Source organism: Propithecus coquereli, unplaced genomic scaffold (assembly GCF_000956105.1).
Source record: "Propithecus coquereli isolate 6110/MARCELLA unplaced genomic scaffold, Pcoq_1.0 Scaffold229, whole genome shotgun sequence".
In the NCBI taxonomy this organism is placed as follows: domain Eukaryota; kingdom Metazoa; phylum Chordata; class Mammalia; order Primates; family Indriidae; genus Propithecus; species Propithecus coquereli.
In genome coordinates this window covers 20,530-43,070 of record NW_012147830.1, presented here as the reverse complement: position 1 = coordinate 43,070, position 22,541 = coordinate 20,530, and the positions used below count along the sequence as shown (strand labels likewise).

Below are 22,541 nucleotides of genomic sequence, written 5' to 3'. Positions count from 1 at the left end.
TCACTTTGATCTTGGCAGTTTAATGGCATTCAGTGTTGAAGTATTATTTGAATGTTTCGTATTGCCTAGTTTTTCTTCTTTAAGTATTTGTAAGCACATCAGATTTGTGACTATGTCTTTTTGCTGTTCTCTGTAGTACCCCAGCACACAATTATGTACCCAGTATGTGCATAGAACATTTTTACTGAATGGATAAATGTAACCTTTTTTGCATTGATTCAGGGAACTAAAATAAAATGTTCCCTTAATGAGTACAAATTTTCTGAAGCACAGATGAAATTTAACTTGCTTCATATGATTCAACCAAATGGATAGCATGCATGTTTCTTGCTCAGTTTGGTGATAGTGAAGACAGACAGCAGACCCCTGAGTTGATTACTAAAGTAATAAAAAAAAAAAAAAAAAAAACTCACAGACATTTAAATAATTAGAAGTAATTTAAATAATTTAAAATTCCAAGAATAGCAGAGTAGCATGGGTTCTATTTTCTATTTTATATAGGATTTGATTTGACTGAACCCTAACTCTTTTTAGGACTGATTTAATTCGTTGTTCTTTGGATCTATGCTAATTTTTATAAGCTTAGTATATGCATAAATTTATTATAATAGTTTATTTGTCCTAAGTACTTATTATACTTGAACTTTTTGCTTGGGTGTACTTTATCACGTATTTCATTTCAGTATTATCTCTCATTATTAAATAATGCTTATTGTTACCACAGTAAATGAAAATGAGTTATATAAACATTTAAAAATTTATGTTCAAGCTACATGTAGTCATCAAAATATGTGAAAATACATGTGATGATTGCATTAAGATTTACCCCAGTTTAATTTTGTTATCTCTTTCAGTTTTTCTGGAAGATTAATTAGTTGCCCTGGACATGCTGCTGTTCTTTGCTTTGGGACTGCTCGTACATTTTGTGTTCTTCGCTTCCATCTTTGACATTTATTTTACATCTCCTTTGGTTCATGGAATGACTCCTCACTTCACACCATTGCCTCCTCCAGCAAGAAGATTAGTGCTCTTTGTTGCCGATGGACTCCGAGCAGATGCACTGTATGAATTAGATGAAAATGGAAACTCTAGAGCACCATTTATTAGGTAAGACATGTCACCAGGTACAGAGACATCTCTAACAAATGTTATCCTGAGCTTAAGTAACCAGCAAAATATCTTACTGTTTATCTCACAGGGGGCGCAAAGGTGATGATGAGAAAGAAAGTAGGGTGCTTGTACATTTGCCTTTCTCTTTTTTTTTAATTTTAAAATTTAAGGGGGTAAAAATGTTTTGTTACATGGATACCTTATATAATGCTTAAGTCAGGGCTGCTTGTGTGCCCATCACCCGAATAGTGATCACTGTACCCGATGGATAGGTTTTTACCCCTCACCTCCTTCTACCCTCCCCACTTCTTGGATTCCACTGGCTTTTATATCTCTTTGTGCCTGTGTGTGCTCATCATCTAGCTCCCAATTATTAAAGAGTACATGTGGTGTTTGTTTTTCTATTCCTGAGATACTTCACATAGGATAACGGTCTCCAGTTCTATCCAAATTGCTGCAAGAGACATTGTTTCATTCCTTTTTATGGTGGCTCATAGAAATGCATAATATACTAAAGGATAAAAATAAATAAATGAGCAACTCAGGTCAATAGGGAAATATTAGTGGGAAAATAAGATCAAACTAGGGTTAAGTACAGTACATAAAAATGTGTAACATAAATTCCTATAAATAATTAAAATATCTGAGTGAATTTCCTAGTTACCAAAGAAAAGAGAGAAATACAATTCATTTTAAAATTACCGGTTGTGAAGGAAAACTTAAGCTTTTCTGGTAGCACTTTTGGTCTTAGTAAAGGAAATGCTATGAGCCAAGGGCTCAACCAGTTAATATATTTTGTGTTGTATGTCATTATATATTTACAATTTCAGGGATCTTATACCTTCTTCTGAACTTGTTTTTGAAAGGTTTAATTTTTAGAAAATATGATATAAACTAATGTTTTTAAATAGAAATACCCAAATTTCTTTGTTACCTCTTCCCTTTCAAGTCCAGTTTTCATTATATAACTCAAGAAGTTAAAGAATATTTCTCCCTTAACATCTGGGCCAATGGTTTTCAAACCATTTTCTTATTATATATGTATTTTATCAAAATTGCTTCTACTGTAAGATAAATCAATATTAATAGAAAATATACCAGTACTTATGAATATTTTTCTTCAGAATGTATTGAGAGTCAAGTGTTTATCTTGAAAAATGTTATTGATGCATTCACTGTTTTATAACTTGTTGCTTTGCTGGGCTTTTACCTGTAATGGTATCACTGGTGGTTTCACTTTTTTTCCTGAATTTTGCAAATCACTGTTACCACTCAAATAATGTTGATACATTTTAGCGAAAGAAACTTTTTGCCTGTCTTAATCTCAAATTTAGGAATCTGTCTCCAAATTAGGAGAGTAACCATTTCTCCTCTCCTTAATATTTTAAGAAATTTTCCACTACACAAACACATACACACATGGGTGTGCACATGCGCATGCACCTAGTTTTAATTATTTATTTTTAACAATTCGAAAGCAAGGCATTGTGGCACTTCACCCCTAACCACTTGAGCATATATCTCTTAAGAACAAAGACTGTCTCTCACACAACCACAATACTATCATCACACCTGATAAAATTTAACATTAATATAATAATATTGTATATATCAGCTATCTCTATTTAACAAACCATCTCAATATTTTGTGGCTAAAAACAACAGTGGTCTATTTTGTCTCATGATTCTGTGCAGTGGGTGGGTGGTTCTTTGTTGGTCTCACCTGGGCTCATTCATGCTACTGCATTCAGCTGGTGTAGGCTCGTGCTGGGCTCAGCTAGGATTTGAAAGATTCCTTTCCTTCTTAAGTTTCAACTCACTTTTTTGGTTTTGATTCCTTCTGTAATAATCTTATTTTTCTAAAGCCTAATGAGAGTATTTAACCATAGTCTGTGTTTACTGTTTGTCTTAAATATCTTTTAGGAATATCATAATGCATGAAGGCAGCTGGGGGATATCTCATACACGCGTGCCAACAGAATCTCGGCCAGGTCATGTTGCCCTGATAGCCGGGTTTTATGAAGATGTCAGTGCAGTTGCCAAAGGTATTGTCTATTTAGACAATTTTATTAGATGAAAAATTTGTCATGTAAATAGTGCTCCTTTACTACTGAATCATATCACAAAGTGAAAAGTATGTTTTGAGATACTTTTGACAGGTGTTTTAGCGTGCTTTACTCACATGAACACGTACTGGTATTGATTCCAGAATTAAGCTTTAACCTTTCATCATCCCATGCTATTATTGAAGGAGTGTGGTTGGATGGATCTATGGTTTTCCTAGATGTTACTCTCAAAGTTCAAAAGTGATTCCACATTCTAGTAAGAAGTAAATTATCTATTGTTAGTTTTTTAAAAAATATTGGTATAGTACATGTAACATAAAATCTATTAATAGTTTTGCATTTTTTTGTTTTCTGACAAATATCATTGTTACTATTTGAAGAATACTTCGGTAGTGGCTTATTTCACCATGTACATAATACTATTGTTACTGCTTGCTTTCTTCTTCAATAACCTGAAGGATGGAAGGAAAATCCTGTAGAATTTGATTCTCTTTTTAATGAAAGCAAGTACACATGGAGTTGGGGAAGCCCGGATATCTTGCCTATGTTTGCCAAAGGTAAGAGTCATTGATTATATTTGCTTAGATAGTAAATAGGTAATAAATTGATATGTTAGTTTTTTATATATTACTTATATTTATTGATTTTGAAACACGTATTTTTACCTTTTTTAACATTTCTGAAATAGGGATGTGTATTACGATGGATAGAAATATCAGTTTAATTGGCAGCTTTTTCCTTAGTTATACTTGAAATATTGGCGTATCATATATAGTTAGATAATATTTTTGATTCAGTGAAATGGTATATGGCTCTATCACTTAACAGCTTTATAATCTTGGGCAAGTTAGATAACCTCTCTGAGCTTCAGTTTTCCTTTATGTAAAATGTAATAATAATTTCTATTTCATAGTTTTCTTTTTAGAATTAAATTAGATAATTTATTTGAAACATTTACCATAGTGCTCATCACATAACTTCATTATAATAATAATGTCAATGTCTATTTCATTATACATTGATAGATTATTTATTTATTTATTTTTTAGGACAGAGTCTCACTCTGTTGCCCGGGCTAGCGTGCCGTGGCATCAGCCTAGCTCACAGCAACCTCAAACTCCTGGGCTCAAGCAATCCTACTGCCTAAGCCTCCCAAGTAGCTGGGACTACAGGCATGCACCACCATGTCTGGCTAATTTTTTCCATATATATATTTTTAGTTGTCCAGATCATTTCTTTCTATTTTTTAGTAGAGACGGGGGTCTCGCTCTTGCTCAGGCTGGTCTCGAACTCCTGACCTCGAGCGATCCACCTGCCTCGGCCTCCCAGAGTGCTAGGATTACAGGCGTGAACCACCACGCCCGGCCAAAGAAGTTAGTAGATATTTACATAAAGATTTAAATGTTAAAATTTATATTTATAATTCCTATATATTGAATATGCTATGTATTTTGACATTTAATATATATGATATTTAATATATTGAATGTGGCATTTGGATTTGTTGTGTTTGTTTATATGCATGATTCTGCAAGTATTAGGACATCTCTTGATTAGGAATTTATGTATATTATTATTTTTTAAATCAGTTGGGTGGATTTCATGTCATTAAATGCTTTTTGGTGGGAGGAGAATGATTGATTATTTCACTAATGGAAAGATTTTGTAACATTATAGTTTGCCGTGGGTGTAATTATAATAATTAGAACCATTGAAGATTATTGTGTGTTCAGAAAGCAAAATATATATTCAGAATTTTATATATAATGCTCATAGAACATTATTGTACTGGGCAGGCCCCTAAACCTCAAACTGCTTTCTGTTATATATTCCCTTCTTTGGAAAGCCCTTTGGCTTTCTGAGGGGCTGGTGTGGTGAGGGTGGATTAAGTTGCTATGGCTTGCCAAACTAACCTTCCTATTTCTGGCTGTAATTGATGGGACAGGATCGATGCCTGAATTGGAGACGGTGTAATAGGAATGTTCCATTTCTGATATGAGAAGTAGTAGAATGGCTGGGCAGTGGAACAGAGTCATCAGAGCTGAGTTGATGTTATAGAGATTGTCATTACTTCATTATATCTCTTCCTTATTACCGGCAAGAGGCTGTCTAACCCAGGAATTCACTAAGTTGATTAAATTCTTAATAAAATCTTGCAAATGTGTAAGATTAATATATCTGTTGACCCCTTCAAACTATTTGGCAATAAGCAATATTTATTTTTTTATATTGAGAAAAATATACAGAGTCTATGAATAAGAGAAGTAAAATATTGGAATTTTCTTGTTACTTTAAGAAGGTTTATCTATCACATATCTTCATCTATTTTATTTATTATTTTTTATTTAAAAATGGCTCCTTCTGAATTCATCTGTTTTAGATTGTAACATCTTAAGAGACACACATTTTTTTCTAATAGTTTAATCCTTAAAAGGAGACAAACTTTGGTGCTTATTTGTGTTTTATTGCTTATTAAGATTGTGACTTTGGCAAGTTAATTAAACTTACATGTAATGTATCTGTAAAATTAAGATCGTTATTGTGAGGCCAAAAAGCAATAGAATATATAAAAGTACATAGCATGGTCTATGTCACATAAAATAAATAAATGTTAATTATTCCTCCCATCTTTCACTTCCTTGTCATAACACACAGTGCTTTGTGAAAAATTCTGGCTGCTTACAAAAATCTTTAAATGGCTCTTATATTTTGTGATAGTTTAAAAAAGATTTATAACAAATTTATCTTTCCCAAATTTCCTTTTCAGGTGCTGGTGGAGATCATGTTTATACACACAGTTACGATGCGAAAAAAGAGGATTTTGGTGCTCATGATGCAACAAAGCTGGATAGTTGGGTTTTTGATAATGTTAAGGTGTGTGCTATTGAATGGTTAATGTACAAAACGCGTATTTTTACCTGAAGTACTGGAAACTGATTTCTTAGTAAATGTATCTTAAGTTTTTTCTGCTTGGATGAACTTGAAGGTTCTATATTGTAGCCCACTATTTTAAAAAGACTGAATTCTAAGAAATTATGTAGTCTGGAATAACCAATTAATAGAAGTTTTAAAAAAATAATTCTAAAAAGATAACCTTTTAGAATTTTGTGTTTCTGATAGTAAAAGTAGCACTAGATTGGGATTCAGGAAACCTACATTCCATTTCTGGTTTGGTGAATCATCCTGTAAATTCCGATCTTTCATTGACTATAGAACCAGTCTCTTGCAGTAGTAGACTATGTGAAATGTGCAAAAGCCCATTGAAAAATGCTGTTCAAATGTAATATTAATACATTTATAATAACAAAGTAGATAATGTTTTAAAAAATTGTGTCCTTTAAACAAAAATTGGATAAGCAGATTAGAAAAGCAAAAACACATCATAGTTATTGTAAATGGTTAAGCTATGACGTTCATTAGGTTAGGTGTATTAAATCCATTTTTGACTTAAGATAATTTGAAGATAATATGAAGATATATCAAGAATATAAGATAGAATATCTTATATTCTGAGATATAACTTAGAATGGGTTTTTGGGATATAACCTGATTGTAAGTCAAGGAGCATCTGTAATTCAGTACTGGGAAGTATATTCGCAGTGTTGTGCAACCAATCTGCAGAACTTTTTCAACTTGCAAAACTGAAACTCTATACATTAAACAATACCTCCTCACTCCCCCTCCCACAACCCTTGGCAACCACCATTCTACTTTCTGTTGCTATACATTTGAATACTTTAGATACCTCATATCATCATAGGTGGAATCATACATTATTTGTCTTTTTTGTGACTGGCTTATCTCACTTAATATAATATCCTCAAAGATTCATGCATGTTCAATCTATTCACTTCTTAAAAATGCAGTTCATGCATCATCTCTTCCATTAGGTCTTTTACTTTCCTTTACTTTACTCTACTTTCAGTTCGACTTAAATAACCCTCCTCTATATTCCCTTAATACTTTATAATGCCGTGCTATAATTGTTGATGCATTGGCATATTCCCCTTCAAACCTATATATATCCTGTTGACAGAGATACTGACTTTTTCACGTTGTTAATTCTAAACTGTGAAGGAATTGCTTGGTACATAGATACGTGTATTAACTTTGATTAAGTTCAGCTCTGTGTAATAGAAAAAAATATGGCTTAAAAGTGTATTTCTGTCTTAGTAAAGATAATGCCAGAAGTAGACAACCAGGGACTGATGCAGTTCTGGATGCTATAGTGATTCTACAGTGTCATTAAGAGCCAGTCTCCTAAAGTTCTCCTTTATCCTCAGAGCATGGGTTTTATTTTCAAGGTTATTTCATGATCCAAGATAATGCTAGATTTCCAGACCTCATTTCAGTGTTTTAAGCCAACACTATGAGGAATCAAAAAGGACCTTCTCTCCTACTGAATTACATTTATTTCAAAGAGCCTTAGGTCTACATAGCTTTTTGACTCAAATGTTTGACTTAAAGCAAATTGGCTACAACCACAAAGGCACATTTGGCTGCAAGAAAGGATGGGAAATGTGTAGGTTTTGAGTATTGCCGTGTCCCATAAGATCAAAGGTTTTTGCTAAGGGAAAAGAGGAGAGTGCATTTAGCAGTCTCCCATGCTACATAATAAATATCAGTTGGGTACAGAAACGAATGAGTACTTTGAATGCAGAGAGACCGAGAAAAAGTGGGAGCTGGTAGACATAAGGTATATTAAGTATTAGAGGAAAAGAAACTAGAAGTATATTTCACCTCTTATATCCAGAAGATCATCTTTTAAAAATGAGAATCTAACAATGAGAGAGAGATTGATCTCTGTAAGATTAGTATTTTATAGCTTCACAGATTGTATGTCCATATATGAAGAAATAGCACTTTTTACATAGTGGAATATTTTTTACCAGTCATACAACAAATTCTAAATTTAACTCAAGTCAGTTGCTCATTTTTTTTCATGTTATTTTAAAAAATTGATTTCTATTCTTGAAGAGCTAGTTTGTCTAATGGCACCATTTGTATTTTTTTAACATTTATAACAAGAATTATTTGAAAAATATTGAAATATTTCACACTTTTGTGGAAAAGTTAAACATCTCTTGCTATTAAAAGCTAACATCTACTATAGTTAGAGACATTTATGTAAACAACAAAGATATATCTTGGAATAGCTTGTTGAACTTATTTTAAATAATTTAAAAGTACTCTGCATAGATACTTGCATACATGTTCATGTTTATGTGAGTACAAGGTGAATCATTACTCTTGGAAGAGATTTATGAATCCCATTTATCATTATGAAATTGATATAATTTTAAACCATATTTTATTAAGTAGATGTTTTTCTGTCACGCAGTGTAAAGAACAGATTCTAGCTGGGGCAAAGGAAGTAATTAGGAAGGCTATTTGCAATGTTCTAAATGAGAGATTATGCTTAAACTAGGGTGGTAGTAGACAGGACTGTGAGGAGTAGTCTCGCTCTGAATATATTTAAAAATAATAAATAATTCTTAAACTGTTACCATTATTACTGGTTTATTTTTGGCTCTTGCCAAAATGTTTCTTCCATCCACTGCATTTTATTAAATTAAATTATGGGATGAACAATGTTATGAGATCTTTATGAAATCAAGATCCCCTTTCTGTAATCTTTTTTTGGCTTAATTAAAACAAAGAAAATAGCTCACTCATTATATAAACATAGATGTCTGAACTGATAGCAAAGACTGTGTTGGAAGGTCTTGAGGACAAATTTAAACAACATAAGATAATTTTGTATTAATAGTTATATATAAATTTAGTTAAGTATTATCATCAGTATTATTTTTTTAATTAATAAGCAAACTAAATGTTTTAAATGATTTGTTACATATAGGACTTCTTTCATGCTGCCAGAAACAACCGGTCTTTGTTTTCTAAAATAAATGAAGAGAAAATAGTTTTTTTCTTACATTTATTAGGACTAGATACAAATGGACATGCTCATCGACCATCATCAAGGTAATTTAAATCTTTGTTCAATTTCATTTATTTTGAGGGAAACAGCTATTCTGTTTGAACTTTTAAAGTATTATGATGTTTTATTTGTAATTATAACAACAGAATGGATATTTTAAATAGCCACTGTTACATACAATAAGTTCTCAATTACATGAGATGTAGTATCATACAGTGGTTAAAATCACATGTGCTGTGGCCAGACTGCACATTAGTGTAAGTGAAATTTATCCTGTACATATATTCCATATTCTTAATTTATCAAAGCAGAGAAAAATATTTTATCTAAAATGTCCATATATTTTAGTAACATTTTCATTGAATCTTATAATAAAAATCATTTTGTGATGTTAATTTTTATATCACAAAAAAGATGTAATTAGCTATTCCTTGTGTGTTCCATCTAATCACTGTTGTATCTAGCAAATAATTATATAAAGTTTTGTATACTATAATATGGTAGTACTCCTTATATGACAGCAAATACTTTTCTCACTTTTGCAGACCATAAGAAAAAGGAAGAAACTATATTTTACTTTTATTCTTTATTTTGAATTTGGTTTAGATTACCCTAACTGTAACCATAAAGCCTATCAGGTTAGCTCCTAGTAATGAATTCCTCACATTCCCCTTCTTTAACCTGAAGCATTGTTTTAGTTAACGGAATGTTCATACCGAACCAACCTTGTTCAACTGTATGGAAAGCTTAAATATAATTTGTTCAAATCACATTCTGTTATTCTATTTTATATTCAAATACCAGGGATGAAAGTATTTTATACCTGAAACAGTGATACTTGTCTATTAATGTGGCCAGAGCAGTATAGTGTACATTATGAGACTCGAACTTGAAGATCATAATTATCTCATTTGAGATCTTAAAGTGTTCATTAAAATGTACTTGATAATTAATACCCTCCTTTTAAAACATCTCTGAAATCTACTTCAGGTTCTTTTGCTTTAATAAAAGGAGAAAAAATATTTTTAATAATCTAAAGAGCTCTGATTTTAAAATATTAAAGATGAAATCTAAAAGCATTTCAGGAGTTACTGGCATTGAATGTAATGAGTTCATGTTGAATAAATTTGATTTCTTCAAATTAATTTGTTCTTCTTTTTCTTTATAAATAGGGATTATAAGGATAATATTAAAAAAGTTGATGATGGAGTAAAGGAAATTGTGTCCATGTTTAAACATTTTTATGGAAATGATGGGAAAACAACATTTATCTTTACCTCTGACCATGGAATGACAGACTGGGGTTAGTCTGTCTTTAATTGATATGCACCTCACAATTAAAGTAGTGGTAAATGTAGCTTACAAATACCTTACAATGTTGGGAGGATTAGATATCTTAGTATGTACAAAGTGTCTAGCACATAATAACTGTATTCTTAAAATGTTAGTGTAAAAAATGGCTGATCTTATATAAAGAATCTTTTTTCTAACTATAAAAAGAATATATATTCATTTACAAATGAGAAACTAGAGATAAGTGTGGAGAAGAAAATAAAAAGTACCTATTATTTATCTACATGGAATTAACTATATGAGATGGCAAAGGGGGTGATGTTAAGATGGCATTAATGAAGGACCTAGTACTGCTGAAATTCTGTTCTAGATAAGCCTGTGCTCCCTGTGAGGGTCCCAAGGCAAACACAGTGTGTGAGTAGGGAACGAAATAAGACAAAAATGAAGTTTGGGTCCTCACACCACAATATAGAATTCCAGTGAGCTGCGTTCCCACTTTATAAAGGGCTTCTTTTGGCTACACCATCCAGAGTAGCCTTGAAGAAAACCCAGAGACCTTGTTGTCCTCTCCAGAATGGACCTAGCCTACACTGCATGCCCCAAGCTTGGGTGATTGCCGACCAAAGGAGCTGTCCCTGTTCTTTCTGTCTTCAGTGCTACTCCGGCAATGGCAACATCTTTTCTGTCTTACTGTTTTTATTCTTCTTTCAACTGGTTATTCAGCAGACATTCTGATTTTTTGCTTTAGTTTTTACCTGTTTGTTACTCATGCTCTGACTTGTACTATGGGAATATTTTTAAAATAATTATTATAAAAAGTTGTAAGCATTTGGGAATGTGCTGGCTAGAATTAACTATATTTAGATCAATTCTTTAAAACAGTATTTTTTTTTTAAATCAGCTGTAAGTTCTTCTCTACTTGTCTTATTATGCTTGGTATCTGATTTATAGGTTCCCATGGGGCTGGTCATCCTTCAGAGACTTTAACTCCTTTGATCACTTGGGGAGCTGGAATCAAGTATCCTGAAAAAGTATCAGTTCAACAATTTGATGATGCATTTTTGAAAGGTATAAACATTTATCTTTATTGTTTTTATGCAGGTATCATTTTTAAATAAAAGTTTAATTTAAAAAAACACTTTTCAAATTATAGTTTTAAATTCCTCACTTTGATATTTGTGCTATTACTATTTCTCTGCAAACACTACAAACCAGGGGGTTTGGTTTGTTCTTTCTGTTTTCTCAGAGGCATTTGTTGAATGTTTCCCTGCATACCACTGCTAATAACTATTTAGAACTTTCCAAACATTTGGTGAATGGTATTTTCAATCTTCTTTTATTAAATTAATTTTATTAATTAATTAGAATGTGAGGTACAGTAAATAAAGATGAAATAAATAAGAAATCTAAAGTTTCTTGGAGGTAAATGAGAAATTTAATAGCAATTTTCCAACCCAAATATTAATAAAAAACATGCTGTTAGTTACAAAATCATAGTATCTACAAGATATTAGATAAAAAGCTAGATATGATATCAAGCTATATCTATCTTGGGCCCTAATGAAGACAGGAGGGCATGGTGAGTAATGTACTCAACAGTATGTCTTCCGTAAGTAATGGTGCATTTGTCAGTGGAGAGCACCATTCCAAATCACAGGCTTACAGAGGAGGCATTTGACAGAGCGCCAGCATGATGCAGCCAGTGCACTGTCATGATATTTCCAGATTTATTTAAGCATAAAAATGAAACAAATATAAAGGACTCTTTTTCATCTACTACGTATCTTTGGGATAGTCCTTGCTTTCACAGAACTTAGTATTTCAGTAAGAGAGTTAAAACAATTGTAAATAAAATTTATAGATTATAACTGGTATGAAGGAAATTAGGGCACTGTGATAAAACAGATAAGAGGAAGTAGGGCTGGGCTCCTTTCCTCCCTGCCCCTGACATTTTTATTGAGATATTTGGTAAAGTAGGTAAAGTGCATTAATCTTAAATGTATAGCTTGATGAATTTTACATGTGTATATGCACCATGTAATCACCACCCAGATTCACATATACCACATTTGTAGTACCCAAGAAGTTTTCCCTTATGGAGTAGGATACTTTTTGTAGAGTGGGCTAATAGGGGGTCTGTTCACACTAAGACTATGAGGGAGCCATTCACATGAAGGTGAGGGCAGGAGTGTTCCAGGCAAGAGAGAATAGCAAATGCAGAGGCATAAAATGGAAAGAGCTTAGCTTGTTTGAGGTGCACAAGGAAGGCTGATGTGGCTTGAGCACTGTTAGCTAGGAGGAGAATACAGTGAGTTGAGGGGCAGGAGGGGTAAGCAGGAGGTAGATCATTTGAGACATGAAAGGCCATGCGTAGGGAACATGAAGTGAGTTCTGAGTGCATTGCCATATCATTAAAGCGTGGTAAGCAGAGCACTGCCAAGATTCCAGTCTGTTGTAGCAGCTACCTTTCTGGCTGTTCTGTGATAAATGGATTGGACCGGGTCTAAATAGAATAGTATGAATAGTATGGGTGAGTAGTTTGTTTGTACTTAGGAGATTTAACTTTATTTTAGTATTTGATTTCTCAGTGAATTGATGTTTTAGAATCACATGCCTTAAGAGCTTGTTTGTAGCTTCTAGCAGAGGAGTGCAGCTACTCGTATACCCTTCACTGAAGAATGGCCCTCCTCTATTGGGGAAGGTCATCCTCTTGCACCCAGTACGCAGCTTTGGGAGGAATGCACGTAGAGCAGTGAGGGAGGAAGGGGACACCTGCCTAGCCAGCCAGATCAGCAGAATCTACCCTGGCAAACAATGGGGAGACAGATGTCACAGCCAGGTCACCCTCGCATCCAAGAATCACATGACTTTAAGAATCATCGCAGAAGGAATATATTTTTTTCCTATATGAAAATTAAATATCGTAAGTTACAGAGACAGGGATGTACATTTTTTCCTCACAGAGGTGAATTAGTGCGAATTTTTGGTAGCTGACTAGTCGAAGCAGAAACACATTTTTAAACTTTATTAGCTTATTAAAGCATTTTGAAAAGCTTAATAAATCATCACATAAAATACCAGATATTTACTTTTCAGTTACTTTTTTAAATTCTTTTTTTAAAAAGATATGCCTTTACTTTTTTAAGTATCCTTTTTATTAACACTTGGCTTAAAATAGATGTTCCCCATACTTAGGTTTTCCATTAAGTATTGACCACTCTTGAAAATCAAATGATATATTCTTTTTAAAATCTTAACACCAGGTCTCGTGGCTGGTTGTGTTTTTCAGAATGGAGATTGGAGAACTGGAAAAGGCGAGATGTCAATCAGGTCTGTTTCAATTTAATCACATTCAAATTTAATGTCATCTCCTATAAGAAGTTTAGACAAAAAATATGAAAAAATAGGTATATTAATAATACTGACAAAGTCTTTTTCAAAATATTTCAATTACTAAGGGGAATACTTTTAGGGCAAATATTTCAGCCCAACTAATTTCTCTTGTGGCAAAAAAAAAAAAAAAGTGAAAATAAAAGAAGACTCCCTCCAAACAACACTGGATAATTATTTGTTATATAAATTGAAATTTGCATGACTGTTAAATTTCTGTGGTTTCTTCTTGTGGTTGCATTGCTTACTTTAAGCACAGATCTAATAAAGCTCCTGTTGTAGTTTTCTCTCCAATAGTATGTCAGTGACCGTTTCTTCTTTATTAACACATATTTTACCTTTAATTCTAACCACCATTCTTACAAATGCAATGGGAAAAAAGTAACGAGAGTATAAATTGCTCAGCTAAAAACCTTCTGGTACAGGAAAATGTGTGGCAAACCTAATAACGTTAGACTAGTAGCATTATCTATAAATATGAAGCACAGAATCATCATTGTTAAAAATATTCTACTTTCATAGCCATCTTCACTATCTGTAGAAGGTGTGTAGCATCACTGGGATATGGCTTCCAAAGTAGTAGGAGTATCTTGCCTTCCAGGTCACCACACGAGCTAACATTCCTTGCGGTGCTGGACAAGTCAGATCTAAAGTCTCACTTTCAGGCCTGTGGCTACAGAAACCTGTTTCTTCTCAGCATAATAAAAATAATCTTTTTTCCCAGGATAGATAACATATTACCCAAGTAAATGAAAATGCATAACAACGATTTATTAATTTATAATAAAAAAAATCATTGTGAAAGGCATAGGAATGACTTGAAGACCATGAAAAGAATATCTTTACTCATAGCCAGACCAGATCATAATCAGAAACTGAACATAGATTTGGCTATTGTTTGTGAATTCTCAGAGTCTGTCAGCTGATACTCCTGCTTTAGATCTGCATCAGATGAGAATCTCTTCATTTATTCATTCTTTCCACCAACACTGCTATGTGTCTGCAGTGTGTTTAAACTTTGTACTTGGTATAAGTGATATAATGGTGAATAAAAACAGACATGATCCCTGCCCTGGGAAACTTATACTTTAATGGCGAGAACAGATACTAACTGAACTAGTATACAAATAAATGTAGTAGTATAGCTGTGAAAAGCACCACAGAGGAGGCCTGTGAAGACATGAGAGCATAGAGTGGATGTATCTAGTAGACTGTGGTCAGCAGAAGTTTCCTAAGAAGTTGAGGATCGAGCTGAGATTGAAAAATAAACAGGAATCACCAGGCCAAGGCAGTAGGAGGAGGGCTTTCCCGGCAGAGGGAGCAGCAAGTACACATAGCTCTGGTAAGAGGGAACGTGCTTATATTAAAGGGTCTTGAAGAAAGCTGGTGGACAGAGCAACAGAGACTGTGGGGTGATGGGAGGCAGAAGAAGGGAGGCACAGACCCTACAGGGCCTTACGGGCCTTGTGGGCTTAATCTAGAACTTGGGGAGCCCTTGAAGTGTTTGAAGCCTGGAGAGTAACATGATTCAGTTTATTGTGAAAGAATCGCCCTGGCCACAGCGTGGGGAAGAGATTAGAGATGGCCAGCAGCGGGTTCTGGGGGAAAGGGAAAGGTGATTAGGAGGACTTCAGAAATTTTCAGTTTTCTGGGGGATGGTACTTAGTACGGACACCTCAAATGGTAACAGTGAGAAGGATTGAGAGCCTGAGACCAAACCTGGCAAAACCTCAACTTTAAATGGGGGACTAATGAAGGTATCTGAAAGGAGCAGCTGGTGAGATTGAAGAAACTCAGTTGTGCGGGGTTAACAAAGGCCAAGAAAGGAGCCGTCTAAGCCATGCTGCTGAGGGGTCTAGTAATAACAGTAACAGCAACAGCAACAGTTGTAGCTACCATTATTGCAGACTTGTTATGTGCCAGGTACTTCATAAGTTTTATCTCATTTAATCCTGCCATAACTCTGTAAGGGAGAAACTTATGTATATATATTTTTTAACTGATAAGGGAATCGCATTGGAGAGGTCGAATAACCTGCCAAGATTTCAGAGGTTGCAAGCAAGGATTCGAAACTAGGCATAAGGGAACAGTCAATTAGATTTAGAAAAAATGGAGATTTCTAGCTCTCTTAGGAAGAACAGTCTATGAAATGATAAAGGGTCAAAACAAGTTAGAGTAGGCGGAGGAATGATGGGAGGATGAAGAAATGAACACAGAAAGCGTGAACAACTCTTCCGAGGAATTGGACTTGGAGGGATGGTATCCGAAGTGGTATTTGGGATCTTTTAACTAAAGAGTCTCTTCTCTGTTTTATATGTTTCCTGGATTTCACTGGCTGGCAAACTTCCTTCTGATAGATTCTTCTTTCTTTAGTCAATATATACATTTTTCCAGTTAAAATCTTCTCTCAATATTTATTTTCTGTGTAGTTAAGGCATCCTTTGCATATAGTGAAAACCTTTTCCTTAAAATGGCCAAGTTCTTAGCTGTTAGGATAATTTTTTCTTTAATGGTTTCTTTTAAAATTTATTTTTTCATAAGTGAGTCCCTGCACTTCTAGCAAATGTCATTTTTAGAGATTAATGTCTTGTGTTTCTTAAATAAATATTTGAAGGTAATTAATTATAACAAATATCATGGTTATAGTCCACAATATAGTTGCATTAAATTGTTTAATGTCATTGTTGATATCTGTAGACTTCTTAGAATTGAACTTTCTCTATTTGTAGGCTGATATTGCACCACTGATGGCTTCCCTCATTGGAGTTCCCTTTCCCCTTAATTCAGTGGTAAGGAATAAAATTATCAACTCTCAGTATTAAAAAAATATTGCATAGTAAAATTTACCCTTTTTTATGTTTCCATATAATCTTTGATTGCATTTAAAACTATATATTCCTGTATATTTATTTCTAAATATGTAATACCTTATAATTGTGTGTGTATTATAATCTGTAACACGGAGCACAAGCACAATAGCTTTTCTTTAAAATTTTTTATTTTCTAACCTGTACATGATTTATATCTTTGTATTCTAGTTATAAGTGATGACTTTTTGAATACAAGCCTCAGAAACTAAGTATGTTTAAAGGGAAATTATTGAAAAGATATTGGTGCTTTACCGAATCCAAGGGGTGCTTGAAAACCAGGCTTTGAAATGACCAGGAACCAAGAGAGCTCTGGAGACTTGGAAGAAGGAACCACCACCATGATCCCATGGCAGGGCCATTCCGCTCGGGGCACTGACGCTGGGGCAGAGAAGAATCATCCCTGTTTAGTGCCTGTTTTTCAACTCTCAAGTGTCAAATTCCAGATCATCTAGCTTGGGTTATTTGTCGACCCTGATTATAAGCCTACCATGTTAGATTCGATGACGAAGATTTCTCAACAGAAAACGGTAATGCTGTTAAGAGTGGTCCTTGATGCTGAAATGCCAAAAAAACAAACCAAAAAAAAAAACCAAAAACCTATCTATTCCAACCAGCCTCTTATTCACTCTTCAAAATCAAACTTACTTTAAAAAAAAAAGTTATCTAACTCAGAATGCTGAGTAGTACAACCCCAACAATCTTAAGTGTGTGTGTATGTGTATAACCGAAACAAAAGTTTCACAAAATAGTCTTTACTCTTACTATGTACAGTACACTCTGATATGTCTTATGTCTTTTTTTTTTTTTTAAAGTATACCAGCTGTGATAGCAGTCATACTGAGAACCACATCAAAGACTCAATTCCCTTCACAATAACAACAAAGAAAATAAAGTATCTAGGAATATATTTAACTAAGGAAGTAAAAGACCTCTACAGGGAGAACTATGAAACATTGAGGAAGGAAATAGCAGAGGACATAAACAGGTGGAAAACCATACCATGCTCGTGGGTCAGCAGAATCAACATCATTAAGATGTCTATACTACCCAAAGTGATCTACAGATTCAATGCCATCCCTATTAAAATACCAACATCATTCTTCACAGATGTAGAAAAATTAATTTTACGCTTTGTATGGAACCAGAGAAGACACTGCATAGCAAAAACAATTCTAGGCAATAAAAACAAAATGGGAGGTATCAACTTACCAGACTTCAAACTTTATTATAAGGCTGTAGTAATCAAAACAGCTTGGTACTGGCACAAAAATAGAGCCATTGACCAGTGGAACAGAACTGAGAACCCAGATATAAAACCATCCTCATATAGCCACCTAATCTTTGACAGAGCAAACAAAAACATACATTGGGGAAAAGAATCCTTATTCAATAAATGGTGCTGGGAAAACTGGATAGCCACATGTAGAAGACTGAACCAGGATCCACATCTTTTACCTCTCACAAAAATCAACTCACGCTGGGTAACAGATTTAAACGTAAGGAGTGAAACTATTAGAATTCTAGAGGAAGATGTTGGAAATACTCTTCTAGACATTGGCCTAGGCAAAGAATTTATGAAGAAGACCCCAAAGGCAATCACAGCAACAACCAAAATAAATGGGACCTGATCAAATTAAAAAGCTTCTGCACAGCCAAAGAAACGGTCACAAGAGCAAACAGACAACCTACAGAATGGGGGAAAATTTTTGCATGCTACAAATCCGATAAAGGGCTGATAACCAGAATCTACTTAGAACTCAGGAAAATCAACAAGAAAAAATCAAACGACCCTATCAAAAAGTGGGCAAAGGACATGAACAGAAACTTTTCAAAAGAAGACAGAATAATGGCCAAAAAACATATGAAAAAATGCTCAACATCTCTAATCATCAGGGAAATGCAAATCAAAACCACAATGAGATATCACTTATCTCCAGTGAGACTGGCCTTTATCAAAAAGTCCCAAAACAATAAATGTTGGCGTGGATGTGGAGAGATAGGAACACTCATACACTGCTGGTGGGACTGCAAACTAGTGCAACCTCTGTGGAAAGCAATATGGAGATACCTTAAAGAGATACAAGTAGAAGTACCATTTGATCCAGCAATCCCATTACTGGGCATCTACCCAAAAGACCAAATGATACTGTGTAAGAAAGACACCTGCACCCGAATGTTTATAGCAGCACAATTCACAATTGCAAAGATGTGGAAACAACCCAAGTGCCCATCAATATATGAGTGGATTAATAAAATGTGGTATATGTATTCCATGGAGTACTATTCAGCTTTAAGAAACAATGGTGATATAGCACCTCTTGTATACTCCTGGATAGAGCTGGAACACATTCTACTAAGTGAAGTATCCCAAGAATGGAAAAACAAGCACCACATGTACTCACCATCACATTGGTATTAACTGGTCAACACATAAGTGTACATATAAGAATAACATCTATTGGATGTCGGGCAGGGGGGAGGGGCAGGGGGAGGAGGGGACGGGTATTTGCATACACAAAGAGTGCAATGCGCACCATCCAAGGGATGGGCACACTTGAAACTCGGACTTGGAGGGGAGTGGGGAGGCAAGGGCAACATATATAACCTAAACATCTGTACCCCCATAATATGCTGAAATAAAAATAAATAAATAAATAGATAGATAGATAGATAGATAGATAGATAGATACATGTCTGGCAAGAAAAAAAAAGTATACTGGCTGTGGCCCACTATAGTGATTGTTTTTTATGTATGAAACATTTAGTTCACTGCCTAGCAGATAGTATTCTCTCAGTCAGTGCTAGTTTTAATTGGATTTAATTCATCTTTTAATCTTTTAATTCATCTTTTTTGCTTTACTTTATTATATTTACTTTGTAAGAAAAATAATAGGACATCTTTCATTTATGGTTTTAAAAAAGATTTTTCATTTAACAATTTCTGTTATTTGTTTGTCCATATGCCTTATCTTTATTGCTTTCCTTTGTTAATCCTAACACTAAGCCAATGTTTATTATTTGCAGGGAATCCTTCCTGTGGATTATCTTAACAACACCGATCTCTTCAAAGCAGAGAGCATGTTTACAAATGCAGTACAGATTCTTGAACAGTTCAAGGTGAAAAAAAAAAGACAATACTACAATTGTAAAATTGAATATATAAAGTAAAAATATTTAATTTTGTGTTTTAATAAATGCTTTTCTATAATTTATTATCTTTGAATTTTGTGTATTTGACAAGCATTTCACATTTCTGGGGTGTAGGTTCCATGACTCAGTTTGAAGGTATAGAATTGCCTTTGAGGAGTGTCCCTAAATGGAAGATTACCATGTATGATTATAAAGACTACAATCAAGTCTTTACCTACTGGAATTTGCCCCACAGAAGTAGTATTAGAGATTGTAACATTTTTTGACATTCCATGTAAATTATTATGAGATGACCCTTTGACTAAAACTTTCTATTATTCTTAATGCTGTTAATATATAGCAGTTGGCTTATTTTGTTTTCAACTGGTTAAGGAGGTAGTTTTAATTATATTTCAGTAATGTTATTTTGTAGGATTGATAGATTTAATTCTCTGCTTATTGAGATAGTAAGAAAATGTTAAATTTTTCTTTGAATATTTATGAAACAATATAATAAAACTCCATTTATTTTCACAGTGTTATAGTTAACCATCCCTGAAGAATCACTTTAATGGATATTTATATTTCAAAATGAAATGCATTAATTTTTTTCTCATTTATAATACAGTGTTTTCATGCTTGGTTCCCAGGTAAAAATGACTCAGAAAAAAGAAGTTACTTTATCATTTTTGTTCACACCATTTAAGTAAGTCCCTTATATTTCTTTATTAACTTGAAGGAAAGAATTTGCGAGTTGATGCTGATAGGATAATTTAGCTTACTTATAAACTTTGTCTTTTTGTGTACATTAATATAAATCCCAAATTGAAATCTTCTTCTGTTTACTTTTGTTAAATAATGAGCCAGATGCTAAGATGCCTTTGAGTGGCTAGAAGAGAGGATGGAGAGGTAGAGAGATAAATGAGAAATACTAAGGAGATGAATTCAACAGGACTTGGCTGGTTGGCTAGGAGGGTATAGGGGCAGTAAGGAAGAGGAAGACTATGACTCCCTGGCTCTTGGCTTGGTTGATTAAGAAGATGCTGGTAACATTATGGCTTATAGAAAGAAGAACTGATTTTAGAGACAAGGATGAAGATATTAATTAATTAGAAATAGGGGCTTTGATCTCAGGAGATATATGTTGGTTATGAAGATTTCGGAGCCATCAGAATACAGATGATGGTGGAAACTGTTACACATGTAAGAGCCTCTAGGGAGAATGAAGAAAGGGACAAGTAAAGGCCAAGGATAGAATTCTGGGAAACATTGACTCCTACTGGGCAAAGAAGAGAGCCAACTTTGGGGCAGCAGATTTTGCTGTCCCAGATCCCAGGAAGAAGTGTTTTCCTTGAGTCAGGAAAGGGAAGATCTGAGTCATAGACCTGGCTTTGTACTACTGACTATGTATGTAGGCTTGGGCACATTTACTCAGCCTCTTTTGAGGTTCACATTAAATTAGCAAGGATTTTGCTATTGGCCAAAATAAACATAAATTGTTTCATCTCTGAGTCTTAGGGATGTGATTAATGACTTCATTGGAATCACTTTATTTGTTTACTTATTTATTTTAGAGACAGAGTCTCACTTTGTTGCCCAAACAGGAGTAGAGTGGCTAGATCATAGCTCACTGTAACCTTGAACACTTGGGGTCAAGCAATCCTTCTACCTCAGCCTCCCAAGTAGCTAGGAGTATAGATGTGCACCAGCATGCCTAGCTAATTTTTAAATTTTTTGTACAGACAGTGTCTCACTATGTTGCCCAGGCTGGTCTCAAACTCCTGGGCTTAAGCGATTCTCCCACTTTGGCCTCCCAAAATACTGGGATTATAGGCATGAACCACCACACCTTGGCCTTCATTAGAATTACTTTAGACAGTTTATGTAGTACTAGTGTGGTATTCATAAACTAGAAAGGCTTAAATATTGTATTGCCCTCTGAATAATGTGGTTGTATGCCTGAGTTTGTATGTGTGTATGAATGGGTGTATAATAAAAATAAAACAAAATTAGCATTTTGTAAATCATGACCATATAAAATTAATTACCCTAAATATATCATTAGAATATTATATCAGATATATCTCTTATGCTAATTCTAATTTCCTTTTTATTGTATTATAGTAGAGTTGAGATTTGTTAATGGAATTGGATCTGAGGAATACGCAGGTGTTCATCCCTCTTTCAAGAAATATTTATTGATTGACTACTATGTGTATTGTGAACATAGCAGTGAACAGTATAGACAAAGGCTTTATATTCATAGAGTTTATTTACATTATAGCGGTACAGACTGTAACAAAATAAACAAGTAAACAAAGAAATACATTATCAATTCCTGGTATGAAGGTTGTTGAGAGTGAGAATAAATGAGGGTTACTGTACTTTAGACCAGTCACTTTAGGAAGGCTGGTCAGGGAAGGACTGTTCAGCAAGGGTTCAGGCACACACTGCCCTCCTTCTTCCACATGGCCTGTTAACTGACCATAAACTTCCTATAATTTGATGTTCTGTGTCTCCCTGCATGTATATATTTAGAGCCACTGCTAACTTTGTGTCGTCTGGGGCCTGGCAGGATGGCTCATTCCCACTCACTGGCTCACCTAACCTGGAGAAGAGTGACCAGCCCTGTCTATAGACCTGTCTGGCTAAAAATCACCACTAGCTGAAAGCCTGCAATATGACCAGAAAGGCTAAGATAAAACGAGAAATTGACTCATGAGGAAATATGTAATTTGAGGA

The 22,541-nt window shown here is 34.2% G+C and overlaps 1 protein-coding gene across 1 annotated transcript; it reads left to right on the top strand.

The window, feature by feature from the left end:
* Positions 1-851: 851 nt before the first annotated feature.
* On the top strand, positions 852-19,787 carry PIGN (phosphatidylinositol glycan anchor biosynthesis, class N; the record flags this gene model as incomplete). Its single annotated transcript, XM_012645268.1, has 10 exons — positions 852-1,107; positions 3,034-3,155; positions 3,635-3,733; positions 5,944-6,050; positions 9,037-9,161; positions 10,290-10,420; positions 11,362-11,478; positions 13,700-13,740; positions 16,530-16,589; positions 19,695-19,787. Coding segments are annotated over exons 1-10 (1,116 nt in total), but the record flags the coding sequence as incomplete, so codon positions are not given.
* Positions 19,788-22,541: the final 2,754 nt, after the last annotated feature.